At 48.9% G+C, this 27,476-nt stretch overlaps 1 protein-coding gene and 3 pseudogenes across 1 annotated transcript in view; all 4 read left to right on the top strand.

The window, feature by feature from the left end:
• Positions 1-27,476, top strand: part of RASSF4 (Ras association domain family member 4) — a 172,272-nt gene that overhangs the window by 96,652 nt on the left and 48,144 nt on the right. Inside the window, exon 4 of the mRNA XM_078642761.1 lies at positions 20,453-20,598. Coding sequence (XP_078498887.1) covers positions 20,453-20,598 — 146 coding nt within the window. The remainder of the gene's footprint in view (positions 1-20,452; positions 20,599-27,476) is intronic.
• On the top strand, positions 1,836-3,636 carry LOC144757141 (18S ribosomal RNA; annotated as a pseudogene).
• LOC144756871 (5.8S ribosomal RNA) lies at positions 4,520-4,672 on the top strand (annotated as a pseudogene).
• LOC144756697 (28S ribosomal RNA) lies at positions 5,088-9,092 on the top strand (annotated as a pseudogene).

The raw sequence follows: 27,476 nt of genomic DNA, 5'->3' as shown, positions 1-27,476 counted from the left end.
CTCGCAGCCCCCTGGCTGAGGGCCAGCTGGGGGCCCAGGCCTCTGGCCCCCCACGCCCGACACTCACTCACCCTTTCGTTAGGGCACAGAGTGACCAGATTGCCCTTCGAGCCCGGTCATCAGGTCGCGCCCTTTCCTCACCTATCTGGTTGCACCTATCCCCTCGGCCATGTGGTTGCACGGACCCGGTGCTGTACCTGCTTCCCAGCCCTTCTCGATAGGCCTTTCCTCCAAGCCTGCCTGCCCCGGGAGCGGGCAGGGACTCGAAGCCACATCCCCCGCGCAGGGCGTCCTGCCAGTGGGAGGCCCCGGCCATACTCCGATCGATTGGGCACGCTCGGTCCGTCTAGGGATGGACTGCTTGGCCAGCCTCAGCTGTTGTTTCAAGCAAAGAGCTTCCACCCCGCATGGACCGTCCAACTCGAAGGCCTGCCGCCTGGGCCTTCCCCTGCCCCAGCAGAGCGACAGCCAAGCGGCCCCAGCAGCTCGTGACCCCCCTGTGGTCTGACTCGAGCGGAAGGGGTCGGGTGATGCCAGGCCCCTGAGGCTGCAGCCCGGCAGGTCCGTAGGCGCCGCGCGCCATGCCCTCACCCCTTTCCGCCCGCCCTGGGCTCCGTCATCCGGTCTGCCGCTCTGCCAGGGGCCCGGGACGGTTTTCCATAGTGCCCTGGGAGCCTCCCCCTGCTTGGCTGGATTCAGGCGCTCCGGCCGGGGCCCCCCAGACTCCGTCCTCGGGCCTGCCGCATGGCAGGGTGCCCGGGATGGGGTCCCGCGGGCCCGGCGTGCCCTACCCTGCGCCTCTGGGCACGGGAGCCCTGACAGGGTCCGGGGGCCCTTCTGGGCCCCAGGGAGGGTGCTCCCGCCCTGGGCTCTGTCACCTTGTCTGCTACTCCGCCAGGGGCCCGGGACGGGGTTCCATAATGGCCGGGTAGCCTTCCCCTGCTTGGCTGGGTTCAGGAGCTCCGGCCCTGGGGAGGGCAGACTCCCCACCCCGGGCTCCGTCCTCGGGCCTGCTGCGTGGCAGGGTGCCCGGGACTGGATGTATGACGTTACAACGCATGCTTTTACCACGCATGCTGTTACAACGCGGTTTTTACAACGCATACCATTACAACACATAGCGCTTTGGGGTGCTGGATAGTGAATAGTTTAATTTACTATTCCAACTCCAGTCCCCGTGGACACTAGGGAAGGTGTTGGATAGTAAATTAAATCTATTCCCTATCCTAGAGCGCCCCCCAGCGCAATGCGTTGTAATGGTTTTCGTTGTAAAACCTGCGTTGTAATAGCACTGCGTGGTAAAAGTTGCGTTGTAAAGGATGTTTCCCCCGGGACTGGGTACTGCGGGCCCAGGGAGGCTTCCCCTGCGCCTCTGGGTCTGGAAGCCCCGATGGGGTCCTGGGTCAGGCGCTCCCACCGTGGGCCCCGTCCTCCAGCCACGCCCCCCCGTGGTCCGACCCAAGCGGAAAGGGTCGGGTCGTGCCAGGCCCCGGACGCTGCCGCCAGGCAGGTCGATGGGTCCAGCGTGCCATATCATCACCCCTCTCCGCCCAGCGCATTTTCATAGCAGTTTGGAATGACCATTCCGAGGGGTGCCGCTAGGCTCCGGCACCCCTGTGTCTCGCTCAGGCTGCGCCTCAGATTGCCTCCTCCTTCCGGGGAGATGGCTGGGCCTGCCAGTTGCCCTTGCGACCGCACCCCTCCAGCGAGCCCTCCGGCCCAGGCTGACGGGCTCCTTCCCCTAGCAGGCTCCCGAGAGGGAGGAGTGTGTGAAGGTTGTCGGTCAGAGAGACTGGCACGTGGCTTCCAAAGCCCACCCTTTCAGCAGGTGCGGCTACCTGGTTAATCCTGCCAGTAGCATATGCTTGTCTCAAAGATTAGGCCGTGCACATGTAAGTACACACAGCCGGTGAGGTGAAACTGTGAATGGCTCATTAAATCAGTTATGGTTTCTTTGATTGCTCCATCTGTTACTTGGATAACTGTGGTAATTCTAGAGCAAATACATGACGACAAGCGCTGACCTCCCGGGATGCATGCATTTATCAGACCAAGACCAATCCAGGCTCGCCCAGCTGCTTTGGTGACTCTAGATAACCTTGGGCCGATCGCACGTCCCTGTGAAGGCGACGATACATTTGGATGTCTGCCCTATCTACTTTCGATGGTACTTTTTGTGCCTACCATGGTGACCACAGGTAATGGGGAATCCGGGTTCGATTCCGGAGAGGGAGCCTGAGAAATGGCTACCACATACAAGGAAGTCAGCAGGCGCACATATTACCGACTCTGGGAGGGAGTGACGAAAAATACCAATACAGGACTCTTTCGAGACCCTGTAATTGGAATGAGTACACTTTAAATTGTTTAAAGAGGATCCATCTAGTTCCAGCTGCCGCAGTAATTCCAGTTCCAATAGCACATATTAAAGTTGCTGCAGTTAAAAAGCTCGTAGTTGGATATTGGGATCGAGCTGGCGGTCCACTGCGAGGCGAGCTACCGCCTGTCCCAGCCTCAGCCTCTCTGCGCCTCCCTTGATGCTCTTGACTTAGTGTCTTGGGGGTCCAAAGCGTTTACCTTGAAAAAATTGGAGTGTTCAAAGCATGCCGGTCACCTGAATACTTCAGGTAGGAATAATGGAATAGGACTCTGGTTCAATTTTGTTGGTTTTCGGAACTGGGGCCATGATTAAGAGGGACGGCCGGGGGCTTTCTTATTGTGCTGCTAGAGATGAAATTCTTAGACTGGCGCAAGGCGAACCAAAGGGAAAGCATTTGCCAAGAATGTTTTCATTAATCAAGAACAAAAGTCGGAGGTTCAAAGACGATCAGATACCGCCGTAGTTCTGACCATAAACGATGCCGACTAGCGATCCAGCTGCGTTATTTCCATGACCCGCTGAGCAGCTTCCGGGTAGCCAAAGTCTTTGGGTTCAGGGGGGAGTATGGTTGCAAAGCTGAAACTTAAAATAATTGACGGAAGGGCACCACCAGAAGCAGAGATTGCAGCTTAATTTGACTCAACACTGGAAACCTCACCTTGCCCGCGCACGGAAAGGATTGACAGATTGATAGCTCTTTCTTGATTCTGTGGGTGATGGTGCATACCCGATCTTAGTTGGTGGAACAATTTATCTGGTTGATTCTGATAACGAACGCGAATCCTCCATGCTAACTAGTTACACGCTAGTTACGAGACCCCCAGCGGTCAGACGGACAAGTGGTGTTCAGCCACACGAGATCGAGCAATAAAAGGTCTGTGATGCCCTTAGAGGTCCGGGGCTGCATGCACGCTACACTGAACGGATCCGCGTGTGTCTACCCTTCGCCGACAGGTGCGAGTAACCCACTGAACCCCGTTTGTGATAGGGATTGGGGATTGCAATTATTTCCCATGAACGAGGAATTCCCAGTAAGTGCGTGTCATAAGCTTGCGTTGATTAAATAGAGTCCCTCCCCTTTGTACACACCGCCCATCGCTACTACCAATTGGATGGTTTAGTGAGGTCTTTGGATCGGTCCTGCCGGGGTCGGCATGGCCCTGGTGGCGCGCCGAGAGGACGATCAAACATGACTATCTAGAGGAAGTAAAAGTTTTAACAAGGTTTCCGTTGGTGACCCTGTGGAAGGATCATTAATGGCAAGGCGGCCAGAGTGGCTGACGGTGCCAGCCCGAAGCCCTCGGCCGCCTCCTGCAAGCACACCGTAGGCACTGTGCCCGGCCCTGCCCTGGTGCGCACCGGTCGGCAGAGCAGTCTGTGGCCGCATGGGGCACTTGGGTGAGGACCGTGCCTTCGGTGCGCCTCTTCCACCGGAGAATACCGACCTATGCGTGAGGGACCGGGGTGGCCCCCATCCCCTGTCCCTCTCTGGGAGGGGCACAGCAGTAGGCTCTCCCGAGATGGAACCCATGCTCACCCGGCACGAAACCTGCGATGGGGGAAACCAAATGGCAGTGCCTCCCTGGGCTGGTACCACCCCTCCCCTCGAAAGGCCCTGTTGCCACCTGGGCCCTGGAAGAGGAACCGAGGACCTGCGGGCGTACCCGACTCCTATCAGTGGGACGCGTGCAGGATGGGGAGCCACCTATCTCTTCCCTTCTGGAGCCACCGACCTGGGAAAGGGTGGGGTGGGCTACTCGCCAGCCCGCTGGCAGGGCACGGAGCTGCCCGGCGACGGACAGCTGACATGTTGCCAGGTACCCGGTTCGACCCGGTCCCATGCTGCCGGGCCGAGGGGTTTGAAGACTCGCTCAGTCCCTCCCGGTTACTCTGGGAGGGACCTGCGGTGGTGGGGCTGCCTGCTCCAATTGCTACGATAGACCCAGCCTGCTCGACTCCTGGGCCGAGCGCCTGGTAACGCTTTTTTTCTCCCAATGGTGCAGTCTGACTCCCAGAGGGGAAGCCTTGAACCGGGGTACCAGGGCCATCTCGCCATGTGGGCAGTGGACGGACGGTATCGGCTTTCTTCCGCCTCTCCTGCGCCCCCAGGTGGGCGAATGTTTTTGAAAAGTTGCCTGTGACTCCTGGCGGTGGATCATTTGGCTCACGCATCGATGGAGAACGAAGCTAGCTGCGAGAATCAGTGTAATTGCAGGACATATTGATCATCGACACTTCGAAAGCACCTGACCGCTTCGGATTCCTTCCGGGGCTGCACCTGTCTGAGGGTCGCGCAATCGTCAATCACCCCGGGGCTTCTCCAGGATGCAGCTGGGGCCGTTGCAGGGTTAGCTCCGCTTCCCTTTGTTCCCCCACAAGGTCAGACTCCCTGATTGACAGTGGCAGGGTCCCTCACCAGGTCCTGTCGCAGAGATACACCGCCAGCGCACCTAATCCCGCCTCGGCAGGGAGGCTGGCCAGTGACCGGTACCCCCTGGACCTGTCCCGGGGGGCCTGGCTGCGTGCCGTGCGTGGCTGTCTGTGGTGTCCCACCGCCTGTCCGTGCGCACGTGCCTCGGGGCTGACCTCCACGGCCGGCTTCTTGGGGAGGGGGAACCCCCTCCAGATCCGATTCTGGGAAAGAGGGCGCATGCTGCTGGGATGCCAGACCCCTGCTCCCCCCAATGCTTCGGCGTTTTTCCAACTACGACCCCAGATCAGACCTGGCGTTCCGCTAAATTTAAGCATATTACTAAGCGGAGGAAAAGAAACGAACCAGGATTCCCCCAGTAACGGCGATTGAAGAGGGAAGAGCCTAGCACCGAATCCCCACCCGGCAGCGGGCGCAGGAAATGTGGCGTACAGAAGACCGACTCCCCGGCATTGCTCAGGGGGCCCAAGTTCTTCTGATCGGGGCCGGTAGAGGCTCCCGGCACGCAGGAATCGGGTCTTCACTTTGTCGGGTTGCTTGGGAATGCAGAAGCAGGTGGTAAACTCCATCTAAGGCTAAATACGGGTGCGAGACTGATAGCCAACAAGTACTTCCGGTGGAGGGTGATACAGCCCCCCTGGCAGCAGCTTTGCTGTGTTCGTGGGGCCGAGGGAAATTCGACTGCCTCCATGCCCTCCCCTGGGCACCCGCTCCCGGACGCCCCTCGGGGTGCGCCGGGACAGGAAAGGGAGGACGGGGCTCCCTGCTCTCGGCTCAACTGTCGTCTGGGTGGACTGTGCTCAGTGCGCCCTGACTGCATCGCGTCGCCAGACAGGGAGGCCCACGCTGGGCGACAGGGGTCTGCGGCGATGTCAGTTACCCACCTGACCCGTCTTGAAACTAGGACAATGGAGTCTAACACGTGTGCGAGTCGGAAGGCCAAGCAAAACCCTGTGGCGAAATGAAGGTGAGGGCCGCCGCGCTTCCAGTGGCTGGCGCACCACTGGCCCATCTTGACCGCTCCGTCGGGGAGGTGGAACATGAGTGTGCGTGAAAAGACCCGAAAGATGGTGAACTATGCCTGGGCAGGGCGAAGCCAGTGGAAACTCTGGTGGAGGTCCGTAGCGGTCCTGACGTGCAAATGCAAATTGGTCGTCCAACCTGGCTATAGGGGCGAAAGACTAATCGAACCATCTAGTAGCTGGTTCCCTCCGAAGTATCCCTCAGGATAGCTAGCGCTCAAAGCCTCCAGTTTTATCTGGTAAAACAAATAATTAGAGGTCTTGGGGCCGAAACAATCTTAACCTATTCTCAAACTTTAAATGGGTAAGAAGCTGGGCATGGAATGCGAGCGCCTATCGGGCCACTATTGGTAAGAAGAACTGGCTCTGCGGGATGAACCGAACACCAGGTTAAGGCGCCCCATGCAGACGCTCATCAGACCCCAGAAAAAGTGTTGGTGGATATAGACAGCAGGGCGGTGACCATGGAAGTCGGAATCCGCTAAGGAGTGTGTACCAACTCACCTGCCGAATCAACTAGCCCTGAAAATGGATGGCGCTGGAGCATCGGGCTCATAACCGGCCGTCGCCGGCGCTGAGAGCCATGGGGACGATGAGGTAGGAGGGCGCTGTTGTGCCCACGGAAGCCCGTGGCTAGGGCCCGGTGGAGCCGCCGCAAGTGCAGATCTAAGTGGAGAAGGGTACCATTTGAACAGCAGTTGAACATGGGTCAGTCAGTCCTAATAGATGGGTGAGCGAAGTTCGGAAGGGACAGGAGATGACCTCCGTTGCCCTCGGCCGATTTGAAAGGGAGTCTAGTTCAGATCCCCGAATACAGAGTGGAGGAGACGGGCGCCCTTGTGTGTTCCAGTGCAGTAACCAAAACGATACCGGAGAAGCCGGCTGGAGCCCCGGGGAGAGTTCTCTTTTCTGTGTGAAGGGCAGGGCGCCTTGGAATGGGTTCGCCCCGAGAGAGGTGCCCAAGCCTTGGGATGCATTGTGGTTCCGGCGGCGTCCTGTGAGCTCTTGCTAGTCCTTGCTTGCTTGTCTTGCTAATCCGGGGGAGAAGGTGTAAATCTTGTGCCGGCCATACCCATATCCGCAGCAGGTCTCCAAGCGAAATAGCCCCTGGCATGTTGGAACAATGTAGTTAAGGGAAGTCGGCAAGTCAGATCAGTAACTTTGGGATAAGGATTGGCTCTCAGGGCTGGGTCGGTCGGGCTGGGGCCCAAAGCGGGGCTGGGCGCGCGCCACGGCTGGACAAGGTGCCACCATCTAGGGGGGGCGGCGACTCTGGACGCAAGCCGGGCCCTTCCTGTGGATCGACCCAGCTGTGGGGAGGGGGCACGGGGCCAGCGTTATGCCTCGGCCGGTGCCTAGCAGCTGACTTAGAACTGGTGCGGACCAGGGGAGTCTGACTGTTTAATTAAAACAAAGGATCACGAAGACCCGAGGTGGGAGTTAACGCGATGTGATTTCTGCCCAGTGCTCTGAATGTCAGAGTGAAGAAAGTCAATGAAGCGTGGGTAAACAGCGGGAGTAACTATGACTCTCTTAAGGACTCTTACAGCACACATGTTACTCTTATAAAACATTTTTTTAAATGTTGATTCATTAATATTTAAATGTGGTTAAACAGTTACATAATAGTTTATAGTTGACATAAGAATTAGTATACATGTGCATTTTATAGATGTGAACCTTCTAGAATCTTTATAGATCTAACATTTTTAAGTTAGATGTGCAATTTATAGACGTGTATTTTTATAGATGTGTGCTTATAGCAATTGACAGACAAATGTGTACATCATTATTATTGAAATGTCTTGAATAAAGATTTATAAATGAATAAATAGGTCTCAAATAATTACATTCACATAATCACTACATACCACACTTTGATTATTGATGTCCTGCTAATCATACTTTAATTCATCAGGACTGTTCATAGACAATTTAAAATTGTTGTAATAGTACTGAAGGGTGTACTATCTCTGGCTTATACGTGATCCCAGTTCCAGTGAGGACAGCTTTAAGTGGGCCTGTACTCCGGAACAAACAAATGTTGTATTGTTGGAAGCAAAACTGATTTGACGCTGAAGGGCAGCATAATAACCCAGAATGAGCCACCACATGATGTTACAGAAATAGCCAAATGCCTTGTCATCGAATTAGTGATGCGCATTAATGGATGAACGAGATTCCCACTGTCCCCACCTACTATCTAGCAAAACCACAGCCAAGAGAACAAGCTTGGCAGAATAAGCGGGGAAAGAAATATCCGTTGAGCCTGACTCTAGTCTGGCACTGTGAAGAGACATGAGAGGTGTAGGATAAGCAGGAGGCCCTCGTGCCGCCGGTAAAATACCACTACTCATCGTTTTTTCACTTACCCGGTAAGGTGGGGGTCGAGCCCCATGGGGCTATCACTTCTGGCTCCAAGTGCCCGGCGCCTACTGGGCGCGACCTGCTTCGAGTACAGGGGCAGGTGGGGAGTTTCACTGGGGCGGTACACCTGTCAAACGATAACGCTGGAGTCCTAAGGCGAGCTCAGGGAGGACAGAAACCTCCCGCAGAGCAGAAGGGCAAACGCTTGCTTGATCTCTATTTTCATTATGAATACAGACCGTGAAAGCGGGGCCTCACGATCCTTCTGACTTGGGGTTTCAAGCAGGAGGTGTCAGAAAAGTTACCAAAGGGATAACTGGCTTTTAGTGGCCAAGCGTTCATAGTGACGTCGCTTTTGATCCTTCGATGTTGGCTCTTCCTGTCATTGTGAAGCAGAATTCACCATGCGTTGAATTGTTCACCCACTAATAGGGAACATGAGCTGGGTTTAGACCATCGTGAGACAGGTTAGTTTTACCCTACTGATGATGTAATGTTGCAATAGTAATCCTGCTCAGTACGAGAGGAACCGCAGGTTCAGACATTTGGCGTATGAGCTTTGCTGAGGAACCAATGGGGCGAAGCTACCATCTGTGGGATTATGACTAAACACCTATAAGTCAGAATCCCCCCTAAACCATAACTATTACCAGTGCCTTGAAGCCTCGGAGGGCCTGGGATAGCCTGACTCTTTCGGGGTGGCTGGTGCATAGAGACGCTCACTTGTGCACCGGAGCGCGGACGGAAGGGGGCCACCTCCATCGCCCTTAGTGCACCGCATGTGCATGGGATACCCGGTGCTAAATCATTCGTAGACCTGATTTCATAAGTAGCAGAGCAGCTACCTCACTGCGATCTGTCGAAAGTCATCCTCTGAGCCAAGCTTTTGTTTCTCCATGTGTGGGCACCTGGGGATACCCTCCTCCACCATACCCGGGGGTGGGTCCCTCTGCTGCTGGGCTGTCTGGAGGGACGTGAAGGGAGCGACACGGGCCTGCAGGAGGCTGCCTCTACCACATGACCTCCGGCACGAGTGCCTCCCCCTTCTGTCCCTGTCCCACCGGGGTGCGGGGATGGGGGCCACCATTCCTTGTGGGTCAGCAGGGTGACCAGATGGCCTGGACCGGCCGGGGCCCCCCCTTCCCACTGCTTCCATTCAAGTCAAGCAGGGAGGTGAGCAACGGCCTCGGAGCAACTGGTCACCCTTGCCGTCGTCAGACTGCAAGGGCGACTGGGTCCGGCTGTCTCAGGCAATCTGGGTCATCCCAGGCCATCTGGTTGCCTGGCTGCCCAACCAGATGGCCCTGCGGGCCGGGCGACCAGATGGCCCTGCGGGCCAGGTGACCAGATGGCCGGCCTGACTCTGACTTTTGTCCTTCCCCAAGGTTCTGTAAGGCCGTGTGGGCTTAATAGTCAAGGAAAATGAGCTCCACAGGCCGACCGGCGGGAGAGGACGTGGCATGGGCTTAACCCTTCTTGGTTCCACTCCCCCCCCAGGCTCTGGGAAGGTAGAAGGCACACCCGCCCGAGTCAGTACCCAGACACCCAAGGGTCTGGGTGTGGGGGGGTGACTGTCAGTACCCAGGGCAGGGCGGCTACAGAGCCGGGAGGACTGCCAAGCTCCCCACTGTCTCTGAGGCAGGGAGCAGCAGGAGGCCAGCCCTGCATGAAAGGGGGTCCGGCCGAGCCGGACCCCTGGAGAGCTTGGAGAAGCCCTGAGCAGGGGATGCCTGGGCCCTGTCTGAGATGGCAGCGACTTGCCGATGTCCCACGCTGCCCAGGGGGTCGCCCGGGGAAGCTCTCCCCGGCCTGACTGGGTTTGGTAGCAGGCACCTGGCCCGGGGCTTGCGCTCCCTCCGGCAGGCCCTGGAGTGCGGGAGCCCCCCGGTCCTGCAAGAAGGCTGAGGGTCCAGGTTCTGGTAACGGGGTCCATCGGGACTGTGTTCGGCAGCAGGGACCGGGCCCGGGGCTTGAGCTCCGTCCAGCAGACCGTGGGGTACGGGAGCCCCCTTGTCCTGCAAGGGCCCGGGGATGCTCTCCCTAGCCTGACTAGGGTTTGGAAACTGGGCCTGGGGCTTCAGCTCCGTCCGGCGGGCCACAGGCTGCGGGAGCCTCCCCGTCCTGCAGGCCAGCTGAGGGTCGGTCCGGGCGCTGGGGACGGGGGGGTCCATAGGGGCCCAAGGAGGATCTTCCCAGCCTGGCTAGGATTTGGAAGCTGGGACTGGGCCAAGAGCTCCGTCCGGCGGGCCCTGGTATGTGGGAGCCCTGTCCTGCAAGCCAGCCGAGGGTCTGGGCACTGGGAACGGGGGGGTCCCATCAGGGCCTGGGGAGGCTCTCCCCAGCCTGGCTAGGGTTTGGAAGCTGGGTCCGGGACTTGAACTCTGTCCACCGGGCCCCGGGGTACGGGTCCCCAGTCCTGCAAGCCAGCCAAGGGTCCGGGCGCTGGGGACGGGGGTCCATTGTTGCCCGGGGAGGCTCTCGCCAGCGTTCGGAAGCTGGGACCAGGCCTGAGGCTTGAGCTCCATCCGGTGGGCCAGGGGTGCCAGAGCCCCCGTCCTGCAAGCCAGCCAAGGGTCCGGGCGCTGGGGAGGGGGGGGGGGGGTCACATCGGGCCCGGGGAGGCTCTCTCCGGCCTGGCTAGGGTTTGGGAGCTGAGACTGGGCCCGGGGCTTGAGCTCCATCCGGCAGACCCTGGGGTGTGGCAGCTTAAGGTCCGGACGGGGGCCCAGGGAGGCTATCCCGGGCCTGGCTAGGGTTCGGAAGCTGGGACAGGGCCCGGAGCTTGAGCTCTGTCAGGCGGGCCTTGGGATGCGGGAGCCCCCCGTCCTGCAAGCCGGCTGAGGGACTGGGGACAGGGGGTCCATCGGGGCCCGGGGAGGCTCTTTCCGGCCTGGTTAGGGATCGGAAGCTGAGACCGGGCCAGGGGCTGGAGCTCCGTCGCGCAGACCCTGGGGTGTGGCAGCCCCCTGTCCTGCAAGCCAGCTTATGGTCCGGGCACCGGGGACGGGGGGGCCCGGGGAGGCTATCCCGGGCCTGGCTAGGGTTCGGAAGCTGGGACAGGGCCCAGAGCTTGAGCTCTGTCCGGCGGGCCTTGGGATGCGAGAGTCCCCTGTCTTGCAAGCCGGCGGAAGGGCTGGGAAAAGGGGGTCCATCGGGGCCTGTGGAGGCTCTCCCAGGCCTTGCCTAGGGTTCGGAAGCTGGGACCGGGGCCATAGCTTGGGCTCCGTCCGGCGGGCAAATCTCCACACACTCCACTGGCGGAGCGGACTTCTCTGCCCGCGCCTAGTTTAGAAAGCTCTCTCCAGAGGTATGCAATTTTAAATATGACCACTTTGTTCCCAAATATGTGAACAAACACTCGCAAGGCAATGTAGTTTAGTTGCATTTAATTTCTTCCTATTTTGGCAGTATGCCAACAGGGGCGAGATAATACATTAACAGTTTAAGTCTGTTCCTAGGCTTTATGTTGTGCCCGCATATTAAAGAATGAATGCTTGCAGTGGTACTATTTCACGCAGACTAGTGTTACCTCCCTGTGACTTGCTGAATTCATTGGGATGGCTTGGGGTGGGGACAAGAGGCATGGCTGAGAGAATTGCCTGCATGGCACATCCGTGCCAACTGAGCTCTACCATGGCACATTATTCTCACGGAAACTTTCCCCCATAGATCTTCATCCATTATAAAGTCTCCCACAGATCTCTTCCTTAAGAAATGTTACCTGCAACACTATAAAATACATCACTCCTGCAGATGTTCTCCCGAGGTGCCTTCTCATGGCCAGCAGGTTTTTCCATGATTGCCCATCCGCCCTGCAGATATCTCACATCTCTCTCTCCCTGGGAACTAGCTCATCCCCTAGAGCTCCCTCTCCCTGGCCATATCTCAGCACCTGCAGAAATCTTTCCCAGGACACTTTTAAATGCAGCAGCCTAGGTCTCCCAAAGTGAGAGGGATATTCTCAGAGAAGTCCAGTTTGTTGTCCTTATAGATTTTAATGCACCCCACTAATGGGCATAGTAAAATGCACATGAACTTGTTTGAGTTTGTATGCACATGGCCGAGCAGTTGAGGCTGGACTGCACATCTATAGTGAAATTAGGACTGATTTTCATGGTTGATCTTTTTCTGTGATGGCGAAGACAAGTGATAAATGGTAGAATGGAATGCTTCTAAGAGGTTTCAAGTTAGGTTATGTATGTTGGTTAAAGCATATCATTTGCCACTTTATGTTCGAAAGATACAGCCGAAAGATACAGAGTTCTGAGAACTTATTTATTTTGTATTTTAACTAACAAGAGTCTCACAAAAAGTAATAGGATGTGTTATGTTGTTGCGGGTACTCAACTGTAACCCCTTGTTAATTCATTTTATTATTTTGCTGTTGCTATCCTCCTTCTATTCTTTTACGCTTCTAAAACCCAATAAAGAGATTTTAAAAATAAATCAACCGTCTTCTGTGTTGTTTTTTTGTTGTTTTTTTTTAGCAATAACTACAGATGCAAAATGTGGCGCATTCCGACTCTCCTTAAACAGCACACTTTTCAACTTTAGAATACTGAATAGAAGCACATTTTTAGTTTGGAAAGGGGGCATGTGCTGATCATTAGAATTATAATGAATAGAAGCTCATTTTTTAGTTGGAAAAGTTGGCACAAAAGCATCTTGAAGAGAACAAAATAAATAAAATACATTTAAAGCATACTGTTCGAGTCTCAAAATTAAGACTGTCTGAACTAGCTGTTTAGAACTGGGGCATGTGTGAAGAGTGGTACCGCTAATTGTAATTGTCATAACATTAAAAAAAAGTTTAAGTACTGCTGAATTTATTGCTTCAAGAAATCATTCAAAAGCTTAATATGCCACGGCTTTCAGTCTTTAACGAAAATAAACGTGTGTTTGCTTCTTTACCAAACCTCTTCAAACGTGCGCTCTGTGGTTTCACCACCTTTTTGTACTGAAACTGTAAGTGATCAGTAAACAAAGTTTGATATCATGAAACTAATATCTACTGTTATTCAGTGAGAGAGTCAGTCGAGATTTGAGGTCTAGAACTGTCCTAATATATGAATTTTGTTTTATCCATCCTAAAATTATATATGCTGCCAAATTCATTTATTTCAGGAGGAAGATGTGATCCACTGTATAATGTTTTAATGTCTCATAGGTCAGCAGGAGCCAAAGTTTTAAATAGTACTAAATGCAGATTTAAAACGATGAAATACGGTTAAATGTAGAAAGAAAATTATCCGATCTTTGAAAATAGTTTTTGTAAGTTGTGAAAAAGAGAGGCTGACCTCATGGCTCAAAAATATGCTTCCCATCAGGTCTCATGGAACACAGTCAATAACCACGTGAGTTAAGGGCCATGCTGATTGGCTGTGTTATAGGCCCTGTGCAGTCAGTGACTTAGACGTTAAGTATGATTCACAATTGGCCATTCACATTCTGCTTGCAGATTGAGGGACATCATTTTATGCCCCAGGCTTGTAACCGTGTTACTGCGCCTGCGTCCCTAAAGGGATATAAACTGTGTATGCATGGTGAGATAAGCATGGGCCACCAGCCCATACAATTACAGTGCACTTGGCGTGGCAGGGGATATTTTTGGTAAGCACTAGGCCCGGGCAGTGAACTCCACTCCATTTGCAGAGTTTTCTGCGCTCCGCTGAGCTTACGGAGTGCAGAAAACTCCGGTGCTCGAAGTGCAGCAGAGTTTTTTTCTCACTAACATTCACCAACGGTAAGTAGGCGAGCACAAGCTGCCGCTCGGGTAGGATTTCTATTCAAGTGGCAGGAAGATCAGTGCGAACAGCAGTCGCACTGCACTCCGCCATTTGCAGAAGTCTGCAGAGTTTTTTTGTCACTTCACGACTCCGCCCAGGCCTAATAAGCACCGCTGAGATGGGTAAACTGCCTGTGATAAATTAGGGATTTGTGTTTATATTTTTTATTGCCATCAAGTGTACCCTTCTCAAGTGAGCCTTTCTCTTTTCTTTTTGATTAACTTCCCTTTTTTGCAGGTATACAGGGTATGCAGCATGGAAGGAATAGGCAAGCAGACCCAGTTATAACTGGTTCCCAATATTGTCAAAGCTTTTTTTCAAACTATTTCACTGTTATTGTACTTTTATTAAAATCCCAGCACAACAGATATCCATTTAAATGATTCTTCTCGGTCTGGCCATTCTGCCTTGTTAGCTATGAAAAAGCGCTTCAGTTCGGAGACTGCAATCCAGCTGTCTAAGTTCCTGGGTGGCTGATTTATGCAGCAAGTAAAACAAGAAAATTCCCTTGGTGATGCCTGCAATGAATTTTGTCTAACAAATAATGTATTACTAATATCCTGCTCACTTCAATTTCTCTCTAGTTTGAACTCACAACCATCATTCACCATACTTTTCTGAACCCCACAGATAAGTAGAACCACAAAGGCACTTACAGTCTATCCATTAATTAGAACATACCATTGCCAAGGTATATATCTCATTCGGTGTTTATTTTTCGTAAAAAGTTTTACCTTTTTAAAAAACATATATTGATAACAGTCAGTGATTGCAATTGCTTTTCCTTTTATTGTTGACCACTGTCTATAACACTTACATCAATATTAGCATATAGTATCATACATCAAAATACACAATGTTAAAAAAGATATTTAAAAACCCACAAGGGTTAATACATGTCGACGCGTTTCGGTGGATCTTGCACATTCACACCACCTTCTTCAGGACAATTAGAAACACAATAATCTGTGAAAACAATTAAAAAAAGGAAAAACATAATAACTATTTTAACCTTGGCAGACGGTTTATATGCTTCATATATATATATATTTTAATCAGTTTAACCATCCAACTCCTTTGTTCATACTTTTTTTTCCCATTAAACTAAATGGCTCGATAAACATTCAAGATTACATTTTATCCTGTGCTTGTTTGTAGGTCCCACTTATCATTCTAGGTGAGGCGGTTCCCCATCCCGAGTTAATCCCAGGGGGCAATCTCACTCTTACTCTCGCAGCCCATCACTTATTCAGTATACTTCCATTCAACTAATGATATAATGATCTCATGGGTATACCTTAAAAAACTCCACTTGTGACCCAGGTTCAGTTTCAAGGTCCCCTGTGTTCAGCTTGGCAATATCCTATGCTGAGACCGACAAGAGCATATGTTAATCCCTCCTCTTCTAGCAGTATTGGACCATAGTAATAATCATTGCCTCTATACTTACTAAAAGTAGGCTTCTCCTGCGAGGAATCTATCCTTATCCCTCTCAATCTAGTGATTTGCAGATTAATCGTGCTGAAATCATTCTTTCTTGATGCAATGTTCGCATAGGCTAGAGTAAAAAACATTTAACCCCTGTTAGGCCAACAGTATTAATCTATCCCTGATCCTGTTCTCTCTATATAGATAACTTCTCTATAACTCACCAGTTGTTTTTCTCAATTCAAACACAATGGCCCAAGGCAATGCTGTTTACTTCACCTCTCTTATAGGATTTCATCAATTATCCTTTGTTCAGGGTTCTGTGAATAAATATACATCGCTTACTATCTTTAGAATCAAAGATCCCTGTTCATGCCTATTCAATAATGCAGGAAGTTATATCCATTGCATCACAAGTAAAATTAAAACTATCCTATACATTTAGGTGGATTTCTTGGTCGTTTGTCCTGCAATTACATTCTAACCTCCCCCTTCGTTCCTTTATCTATATTGTAGATTTATTTATAGTTCTCAAGTTATCACAATTGGTTTCTTTTTAATAACACAACTTATTACAGAGGGCCATATTTCTGTTTAATTCTCCCGTTCTGTGGTAACCACGCTATGCTTTGAACTCATAAACGTGTAGTGACCGTACTCGCTATTTTGATTTCATTAAAACCGACATCACGTTAATGTTAAACTTTCAGAAAGTATGTTACTTTGTCTACATGTACACACGCGCACTTTCTTTTACACATGCTTTATTACAACATAGTCATGTATAATTAATCTGCAGTTGTTGGCGTCTTTGTGTTCTTTGACGTGTTCGTGGCATTCACTCGGCGATACTGAGCGCCATTTTGAACACCTCTCGTTCTGCCGTTTGTTCGCCAGAACCAAAATTACTCTCATCTTAATTCCTTACTCCCCATGGTGGCAACTCCCTTCTTAACAATGAGCGAGCTGCTCATTGTTTTTCTTATTCTCTATCTGGATTCAAGACCTACATTGCATAGTGTCTCCTATGGGTACAACCATCCCAATATTCCTGCTAATTTTACACAACTTTCTTCTATAGTAAGTACTCCAGTCAGTCTGTTTTCAGTTTTGCCGAGGTATTTTTACACAAGACTAACGCAAAACTCCTGTATCCTTATTTACAGCTACCCCCGCCAGCCATACTCCTGGTTCTTACCTCGCGTAGCCGTATTTCCTCTTCTTCTGCCAATACAAACAAGGGACTCATTCTCTCTCTGCTTTTGATTAACCTGCCGAAAACTGTTTCCAGATCAGGTGCGGACGAGTTAGTATCGGTATCCATATTTTCTTTATACTCTGGGTATTGTGCGAATTTATTCAATGTTATTGTGTTTGCCTCTCAGTCTCTACTCAGTCTATCGGGTTAAATTTAATACTGGTTATGATATTTACGTGGTACCCCTCACACCCTCGATCTATGTACACACTCGGTATCACTATCTACCAGCGCAAGGGTGTTTAGTAGCCAGACATATTAATCGCTTACTAAGCTCCTGGGTCATAAAGTATACTGCAGGGTAATGTTAACCTAAGGAGGATTCACTGTTAGATACTGTGCATTTACTTATGTACCGCATATGTAAAATAAAGGCTGCTAGAATTACATATGCATGTCTATATACATAGGGTTTTCTAAATGCTTATTATCTATACATTCTTTTCTACTCCTCACGGCTATTCAGTCCATTCGTGAAAGTTTTAAATTTACACATAAAGAACTTTTTTCTCATTTTGCGTTTTTTGTCAGTATTGCCTCCTCTTTTTGACACTGATATTCATTCCAGTATGCACCAGCGTAGATCATCAATTTTATGATTATTCTGATTCCAATGTTCAGTCAAGGGGGCATTCCATTTTTTATTTCTAATTGCGGATCTATGTTCGTTAAGGCGTACGCGGATCTCTCTACTCGTTTCACCAACGTATCCTAATCCGCATGGGCACCTGATAAGGTAGATTACATTCTTTGTCCTGCAATTATGCATTTCTCTAAACGTGTGGTCTATATCATTTACTGTCACTCTATGTCCTCCTATTATTGATTTACAGTTTAAACAGGAGCCACATTGATAAGTGCCAATAATCTTGCTGTTTGTGTCAAGGCTTCTCTGTTGGCAACCACCTTTTTCTCTGTACGTTTTGACCAGCATGTTTCAGCAGCCAATCACTGTAATGCGTCAATGTAACCAAAATGCTTTATATATACACGGTGAAACTCCGTCCGTGAGGGTATTCTGGTGGCAAGCAGGTGTTTGTGCCAGCCCTTGCCTATGTTAGGTTGGTTAATTGAAAAGCCAGTGTTAGAAATTGGGCCTCTAGTTGGCAGAGGTATGCACCCTGTCAAAGCAGAGACTAATCCAAGTCAGGGTAAGCGACAACACTACCTAAATTATCCTGTGCTCACCCTCTGGGAGCTTGGCAAAGAGCAGGCAGGCTTAACTTAGAAGACAAGGTGTAAAGTATTTGTGCAACAATTCATGCAGTAACACAGTGAAAACACCACAAAAAGACTCCACAACAGTTTAAAAAAATAAACTTTACAAATAAAACGACCAAAACGACAAATTTCCAATGTGTAGAACTTGAGATATTACATTTGAAAGAAATCAATGCCGTAAAGCGCTTAGAAGCAAGTAGCGCTAAAAAGGTTACTTTAAGTCGTTCTGGACCGCGGGAAAATTTGGGCCCACCGCAATGGAGCACCGGCCGGCTACAGGACCCACGCAGGCCCCACTTAACAAAGTACCTTTCCTGGTTGCAAGCAGAGAGATGCATCCATCTACTCCACGGAGTGAGGGTGATGTAACAGTTTTGAAGATTGGTGCCAGAGTTGAGCAGCATTGAGCAATGCGCCAGTTTCTGCCATGCAGTTGAAGGGAGGCATCGATCTCACCAAACTGCCGTCACAGCGATACAGTGTCTAATGCGTCAATCTCTGGAGGCAAAACGCTCCTTCTGAAGGGATTTGCAGATTTTACTCTCGTAGCCCTGGTTGATATGTCAGTTCTGTGTTGCAAGTACCTGGGCCACTTCCAGTGAGCCAGGTGCAGGGGTAGAGACTTTGGTATCCCAGAGTCTACGCAACATCAGGCAAGCTAACAAGCCTTCGGAGGTCACTTGGATGAAGGCTGATTGCAGCTCTCCTTCAGTAGAGCAGCAGGCAGCAGTGCAACAAACAGAAAAGCAAGCCATCCAGATATGAAGTCCAGTTGAAACTTTTGAGCAGCACAGCAGTTCTTCTGACAGCGGTTCAGGTGTAAGTCCAGAGTGTCTGGTTTGATGGGATCAGAGACCCAGTACTTATACCCAAATATGCCTTTGAAGCTGGGGAGACTTCAAAGAATGGCTTTTAAGTGCACCAGTATCCCTTTCAACCCAGTCCTGTTTGCCAGGCTATCTGTGGGAGAAATCAATAATCAGTCCTTTTGTGTGGGGTCAGGCCACTGTCCTTTGAAGTGTACATGTGAGCCCCTCCCTTCCTTTCTGCCCAGGAGGGTCCATCAAAATGCAGATTGTATGTAGATGGATACTCAGCCGCACCTCCCCTTCAAGTGTTTGTGACTGACTTGAGCAAATACACAAAGTTTAACTGTCACCCTGCCCAGACTTGTATTGGATTCTGGCTGTAATGCACACACAGCAGTAAAAGCAGAAAAATTTCCACTTGATAAAAGTGGCATTTCTAAAAAAATTATGTTAAATCCGACTTTACCAGTAAAGATGTTAATTACCATTCCAAAGATATGAAACATGATGCAGCTACTCCTTCCTAATCAGGATTTACACTTTGAAAGTATTTTAAGGAATTCCCAATGGCAGCCTATGAGAGGAGTAGGCCTCACAGCAGTAAAAAATGAATTTAGCCAGTTGTCACTACTAGGTCATGTAAAACATACATGTACATGTGCTTCCTTTTAGTTACTCAGCACCCTGCCCTTAGGGCTTCCTAGGGCCTACCTCATGGGTGACGTATGTGTAAAAGTAAAAAAGGGGAGCTTGAGGCTTGGCAAGTAGTTTTAAATGCCAAGTCGAAGTGGCAGTAAACAGCACACACAGGCCCTGCTGTGGCAGGCCTGAGTCAAGGTTAGGGGACTACTTATGTGGGTGGCACAAGCAGTGCTGCAGGCCCCCTTGTATCATTTAATTTACAGGCCCAGGGCACATGTAGTGCACGTTACTAGGGACTTATAACTAAATACAATATGCCAGTTGGGTATGAACAAATGTTACCATGTTCTAGAGAGAGCCTATATGCACTTTAGCTCTGGAAAGCAGTGGTAAGGTGCTCAGAGTCCTAAAGCCAGCAAAATCGAGTTCAGAAAAATGGGGGAAGGTAGGCAAAACATTGGGGTAAGACCACCCTAAGGTTGTCAGGTATAACAGCTAGGCCTTCAGTTTCTTGTGAAATTCAAGAAGAGAGGAGGAGTGGGAAGCTGTTCCACACTTTAGGAGTGATGTAAGAGAAACACCATCCATCCGATCTGGTTTTGTGTATGCATGGGATTTTTACCAATTTAGATATTTTCTTCTGTTTATGTTCTTTCTTTCAATTTCAACACATATATGATAGGTGGCTGTTTGTTAACAACCCACTGATAGTACAACTTGAGCAGATCATGCATGTTCAGTTAGGCCTTGAAAAGCATAGAGAACATGTTTTTGTTCAGGTAGGATCAGTCGGGTTTCCTTGTTAGTTGGGAGAGAAGCTTGCTTCCTTCAGCTGCATGGAGAATGCTGTGGGTCAGTGTACAGACTCTTATGGAGAACACCATTTACAATAACCATGGACCTGAAGAATGTGTCCCTACTCAGCTCACCTTTGGGAATATTGCACTCTTCCTGACAGTGTCGGGCCTAGGAATTGGTCCACAGAGCCAAGAGAGCGCTACCCTTATCTCTGCTTAGGGACATGTATCTTCTGCATGTGTAACCTCACTGGACATTTCTCGTGTGTTAAGATGGCTGATCTCTCATCTCTTTCTCTCTTCTGTCGCAGGTGGAAGGAGAGCTGATCATCGAAGGCTTGTTGAACATCTCTTGGGGGCTACGACGGCCAATAAGATTGCAGATGCATGATGATAATGAGAGGATAACGCTTCCCCCGCCAGGTATCTGGAATACAAACCCATGCAAAATAAACAGGTACGTCATAGGCCTCTGGGTGGTAAACACATACAATGATCAGGTACCCTGAGAGGAACAAAATGATTGAGTTCAGCTAAATTAAGCATATTGTAAGTATATATAGTGGCTGAGCTTTAATTGCGGGGGTGCGAGTGAGTGCAAATACTGACCAAATCAATGTTGGTGTCTTCGAAGAGTCAGCCTAATGTTGCAGGGTTTCTGTACTCACACAGAACTGTGCACAGAGGAGTGGAACCTCGGCAAATTAGGGTGTCCCAAAACTTACCTTAGCAACCAACTCACCCCTTACCGAGCTAGCTACAGTGTCTCATTGGACATATCAAACTCCCAATGTTTAGACAAACCAGAACATGAACTTACAGTACCTCAGGGTACGTGGGACTCATGAACACTCTTTCGTTATATTATCATTACAAACCAGAACATGGAGTAAAGAAGACACATGTGCATTTGAAATGTTTATTTACTAATGCCGTCTTCTCAGGCGCAGTATCTTAGATAATACAAGTATACTTATTATCAGTATCAAAATTATCAGCATAGTTACTAAGACATAAAAAGCGAATGGTGACAGCATGTTAACATGCTGTAATGAATAAGAGTTAACAACACTTATATCTCACCCTCCCTAACACATATATTATATTATTAGCTAAGAAGGTCTCTTTGGGTTGTTTTAGGGCGGGCCCATACCTTAGTGTCCTAGCATGAAGGAATCACATCAGCATACACCAGCTCTCTCTGCATGTGCACCGCATCAAGTGTGTTAACAATTCTCGTGCAAAGCAATATCAATCCCGCCTCAAGCCCAAGTTGGCAAAGGCTGCACTTGTGTTATGACTATGAAGGCGTGGAGATCAGACCTCATAACAATACCATATCGTGTTGCTCCTGAAACTTCAGCACTCTCCGTGCAGACATGGTTTATTAAACAAAACTGATATCAGAGCAATAACATATTATTCTCACATACACCACGGCAAACCACTAGGTTGAAAGCTAAGTCAACAATTAAGGGTCGTGTGCAGAAGTTGCAAGAAAGGAAAAATGGCGTTTAAATCTCAAATGTACCTATGCTAACTTAACAAAAATAAGGATATATAGGAGCTATACAACACCCCCCCATGATCCGAGAACGGACTAAATAAGATAACAGAAGTGCCATCACATGAGAGCAGAATCCAACAATAAACGAGCATGAATAAAAATTCAATTAAAAAAATTAATGCTAAAAAATAGCCCACAAGTATAATGTGGCTCAAGCCAATAGGCAAGCAAAAATAAAATTTCTTGACCAAAAGTCAATAAAATCAAGAAAATGCTATCAATCAGCATGTCCATTTGAGGCAGTGTCTATGATAAGACAGTATATGAAAAGTAAGCTGCAACAGCCTCCAGGAGGAAGTCACTGTCCTCATCCGAAAACAGTTCAGCCATCCAATTTAAAAGATGAAAGGAACATACGTGATCTTCCAGCACCGGATCCTCTATAACCATCAGAGGACAGCTCGGTGGGTTTTCAAGAAAACTTTGTTCCAAGAAATTTTGCGCTGCCGACAACACATCCCAGGGACCCATTAGTCCATGTGCCACCGCCAAGGCCATAATCCTTTCGTCAGAACAAACCAACTCGTGAGCAATGATAGGACTCATCAGTTGATCAAAATCGACGTCAGAAGATATTGGTCCGCAGAGACACAAATCAATGGCCCAAAGGAAATCACAGGTCAGGCAGCGAAATACAGGCTGGACACAGGTGAAATAGGAGAACCGAAAAGATAATCCAAACGCCGTGCTTAGAGTCGCCAACGGCAGTGTGCCATAATAATCAAGCATGCGGTTGCGAAACCGCGTCAGTAGCAGCTGAGCGTGGTCTTGCACAGGAAGGGCATCCATATTTAAAAAGGCAGAAAACCACCAATGCGCCAGCCGCTAATGCAAGTAAAAACGGGAACCCTCCAAATAAGGATGAAAAAATAGAATGGAAGAAGGCAGGGATGACTCCAAAAATCTTCTCAAAGGAAGTCACGAGACCACCGCTAACAACTTTAAAAAAATGTGCTAGGCCCGTTGTGGAGGATGCGTTAAAGATAGAACGGACCATGGCTCCGAAATGCAAAGGCAAATCAGTGTTTAAAAGAGCCTGAACCTCCGTACGAGTGTTAGCAACGTGAAGCACGAAAGTTTCACGGGCCGAGCTCAAGGCCACCTCTTTCTGGGACAATAGAGCTCTTATTCTAGCCATGCCGCTGAATTCTGCTCCCAAGGTCGGTATCTGTGGCCAAATGGAAGACTCCCTATGTTCACGTGTGGGAGGATAAAGAACATTTCTGCAGCAAATAACTCGCTCACTAACTGTTACTATGAAAGCTATACCTTTAATTAAACCACAACAGTTTTCATTATTGAGCATTAAATAACTACCATTCTCTAACAATTTAAACGTGGGGATGATAGCAGGAACTGGCGTGCCCTGTAAAACGCAAGCCATATTCGGTCGGTCCTTGTTACATGAACCGTGTAACTGTATGTGTCTGCACATTAAAGAATGATCTGGCGTCTCAGTACACTCATCCCCTGTTAGATAAACTTCTTGTTCATCCTTGAAACATCTGTATGTGTATGGGAGTGACCAGACCTCATGAAGAAAACCGCTACCTAAGGGTTCAAAACGACCTATTGGCACATATTTCATACAATTTGAAAACTTATATAAAACAAAAGGCAGCGTTATTAAACCGTGGATAAGCCACGTAGCAGCAGTGGCTTCCGCCACAGAAAAAGGTAAAGACTCCAACCTTTCAATATGTAGCATAGAAAAGGAAGCATCACGCATTGAAAGCAAGCGTTGTTTGTCTGTCAAATTAAACGGTGCAAATAAAGAGGAAACGTTCATGTATCCCCAGGGAACTTTACCCATTTTCAGAGTCTGAAGTGTCCATGCAAACTGCATGATTGACCGTAATTGATTTTGACCATGGTATAATACTGACACTTCATCATGCACAATATCAACAACAGACGACACAATGTTATCTAATGTGTAAATTCTAGAGGAAAGCACATTAATGCTATTGTCAACCACTGCAAGCACTTTCTCAAGATTCGCCTGATCAATAGCCCTAAGGCGTGAAGCAGCCTCAATCTGTGAGAGTTTCCAAATTTCATTGTAAACCCCATATAACCACCTTTTCGACCTGCCACTAGCTGGGCCTTTAATGAAATCATTCAAATCCACGTCTGCATTCAGTTTGGAAAGGTGATACTTAACCGCAGGTAAAGTTGAATGTTTCAGCCAAGCCTGACACAACTTGCCCACAGAGTAAGAGGTGACAGTATGACTCAATCCAAACCGGGGATCTGATCTAACAGTCTTAAAACCGTCAGTTATATTTAAAAATCTTTTTTGGCAAGAATCAGCACTACGGTGCCAAAGCAGCCAACCCTTGGGATTCATACTGGAAATGTTAAAGGAGGAATTAAGAAGCAGAGCCTGTATATTTTTAATGGACAATTGAGTAAAATTACTCCAATCCTCATATTCCTCCAACTCCGGGAAAGACGGGGTGTTTAACCTTTTAGATGTAGCCAATCCAAAGCATGTGGTCTGGGAAATGGTTTCATTTAAAAACAACATATGATTCGGGATGAGACATGCACGGTGCAAAGCCTCAGCGCCTCGTACCTGCCAGGCCCTTGAACCCCAAACCGATTTAAGGTCTATTGTTTCCTTCCATAACTCATAGCCCCCAGTAACTAATTGATCCAGGAAGGCCTTCGAATACAACAATTATGTATCGGTAAGTCTAACCTTGGACAGTGGCTGTTTGTGAAATTTAAAATAAAAGGACTCGGGATTGGACTGGTTAAAGTCAGTGAAATAAGTATACTTTTTAAGAAACGTTTCTGAACTCCCTTGTGTAGGTGTCGGGCAATGTTCCCACTGTGTAAAATTAACAGCATCCCTTCGGGAAGATGTCTTGTGTAAGAAGTGATTGCCATAATGTTGGTAACAGAACAATTCACCATAATTAGCAGATTCTAAATATAAATCCTCAGCATCAAAAGCAGCATAGTACTTCAAATCAGAAAACAAACTTTCCACTGCTTTAACATCCCAATCATCAGAACGAATGTATTGTTTCACCACATCCCCCATATTAACTCTCAGTACATTAGGAACATTAACGACTTCCGTTGGTCCATGAATCTGAAAACGAACTGCATCCCACGCGATTCCATCCAGAACAGGCCAAGCTGTGATGTTAACCAAAGTCAAGTCTCTTTTTAATCTGTGTGTAGAATGAGAAGAGGAAAGTGGGGCCAAAGTTCCATTTAAATGAGTAATGCAAGTTCTCTCCTCGACATAGTGTCCATTCATAATTCGAAAAAAATAAAACACAAAACCAATTGACATAAAAAGGTAAACCGAAAAAAGGACCAGCCAAATGTATATCCACGGAGGTATCAAAAAATGTTTTTTAAACATGCTAGCATAGACCGCAATTTGAGAGGGTTTTTTCGAGGCAAGGGAAGCAGAGTCAAATGAAAATCTGGATTCCGTGGCTAAACGAGCTTGCAGGTCAGGCATGGACAAATCAGTGGGGTATGTATAGTCTAATTCATCAACGGTAGTTCCGGGTAAATTATTTAATAATGGACTGGAAACAGCAGGTAATTCGATGGCCACTTCAGGTTCAATATTAGAAGCAGTGGGCATAATTGAATTTCTCACAATGGAAGGACAGGAAACAGCTGGGGTCATGCTAAGAAGAATCGGCCACTCTGTGTATCTTGACATTGTCAATAGAAATAAACCTGTTTTCCTTACGACCTGGAAGTGGTGGTAAAATGACTGTTCTTGTGCCCTTCACTCCAAGCACTGGGACCGGAGCTCGATAGGAGGGACCAAACTCTCTCTTGTTGTTGATCTTCTCTCGAACCAGTTCTCCAACTTGGGGTAGCCAGCCAACTACCGGGATCTGCAACGCATCATCCGATGTGGAGGGCAAATGTTCCTTTGCAAGACTGTCTCTGGTCTTTTGTAGATTCTGTAAAACATTGCAATGTTCATCTGCGTCAAAGGAAGTGGCGCGAACCACAGAGTCTAGACCGTCAAGGTCAGGGACGTACATCTTGATGCCAAAGAGCATTTCGTATGGGGTCCGCCCACCCAGAGACCTTCTAGGGAGATTATTAAGAGCACGCTGCACGCCATAGAGGTGAGCCAGCCAGTTTCTGCCAGTGCCTATAACTCGGGCTGTCAAAGATTGCTTTAAATCACGGTTCATTCGTTCAACTACACTATTACCCTCAGGTCTGTAGGGTGACGAAAACTTGACTTGGACCCCCATCGAAGTCATGGCATCCTTATACGCCTTAGAGGCGAAAGCCGGACCCTGATCCGAATGGAAGGTACCACAGGCAAAAATCCCTATAAAGATACGCAAATCTCTAATGACAGTCCGTGAATCAGCGCTGCGACGTGGCCATACCCACACAAAGCGTGTGCATGAGTCAACTGCTACTAAGATGTACTTATACGCAGTATCAGATGAAAAAGGACCGCAGTGATCTAAATAAACACAGCCTAGTGGTTTATTAGAAATGTACAACTGAGTCTGTGGCGGACGCGTAGCAGTTGAAGGTTTAATCTGCTGGCATATGTCACAAAGAAGGACATAATCACGCGTCTGTTTGTACAGTCCCCGCCACCAGAAACGTAGTTGTAATTGAGTTACAGTGGCCGAGACGCCCGCATGCGCAGACGCCACACCTTCATGAGCCGCTGTAATCAAGTCTGCTCTGCGATCCGAGTTGGGAATCAGCCGTTCCCCAACCTCAGGAATTGTCACAAAAGGAACCTTTTCGGGACTTAAGTGGTATTTATACTTCGAAGGGAATCCCGCAGGATGTTTACTTCCCTTCTCAGAGGCAGCAATCGCTGCCAAGATGTCGCTATCAATCATGGTTTTAGACCTAGTAACTGCTGCAACTAAGTATGTAGATACTGCAGATTTCGCCGCTTCATCAGCAAGCGAGTTGCCAACAGCGTGAACTCCTACGCGCTGATGACCGAGAGTATGAATCACATAAACGAGTGGCAACATAGCCTTAAGCTCTGCCACTCGAACCCAGATCATTTTATGTTTTATTGTGCTACCCTTGGAATCATGAAAATCATTTTGAATCCAAAAGAACAAGTTTTCATTGTAAGATTGGACACAGTAGTAAGAATCACTTACAATTAGAGTAGTAACACTTGGATCTGCGTACTCCAAAGCTAGTAAGAGAGCACGAAGCTCTGCCAATTGTGCGGTGCAATCGCCCAGTGCCAACGTGTGCACTTCCCTGGAAACGAACTCATCATTCAACATAGCACCGACCACAATGGCGCATGCGGAAACGTAGGCATGTTTAGAGCCATGCGCAACCTGCGCCGACCCATCAGTGTAAATGATGCAATGGAAGTCCTTCAAAGGTCGCATAGCCAGAGGAGCAGGATGAACGAATTCATACTGCAAGTACTCCTGCGACCGTAAGGAAGCGTCAAAAATAAACATGACATCCGTGGATGACAATGACGCAGCCCACTGAATCCACCGAGGGTGCAAAGCCTTCGAATTTGGTACACTGGCTTTCGTGACCGCCTCCAAGTGAGGACAGGGTGTTACCACAAGCATGCGTTTCCCCTGAGACAGTGCTCGTTCTTTTAGAATTGCCATCTGTACAGCAGTTAAAACCTTTTCCACTGTGGGAAACCGCATCTCAGCCGAAGTGTACAAGTGTGACTTGTAAGCAATAGGTACTGTGTCACCTTCATTAAAAGTGAGGTATGTGAAACCCACCGTCCCAGGAATTATTCTTATTACCAG

Source organism: Lissotriton helveticus, chromosome 5_1 (genome assembly GCF_964261635.1).
Source record: "Lissotriton helveticus chromosome 5_1, aLisHel1.1, whole genome shotgun sequence".
NCBI classification, from domain to species: domain Eukaryota; kingdom Metazoa; phylum Chordata; class Amphibia; order Caudata; family Salamandridae; genus Lissotriton; species Lissotriton helveticus.
The sequence above is the reverse complement of the archived record's forward strand: the minus strand, read 5'-3'. Positions and strand labels throughout refer to the sequence as shown.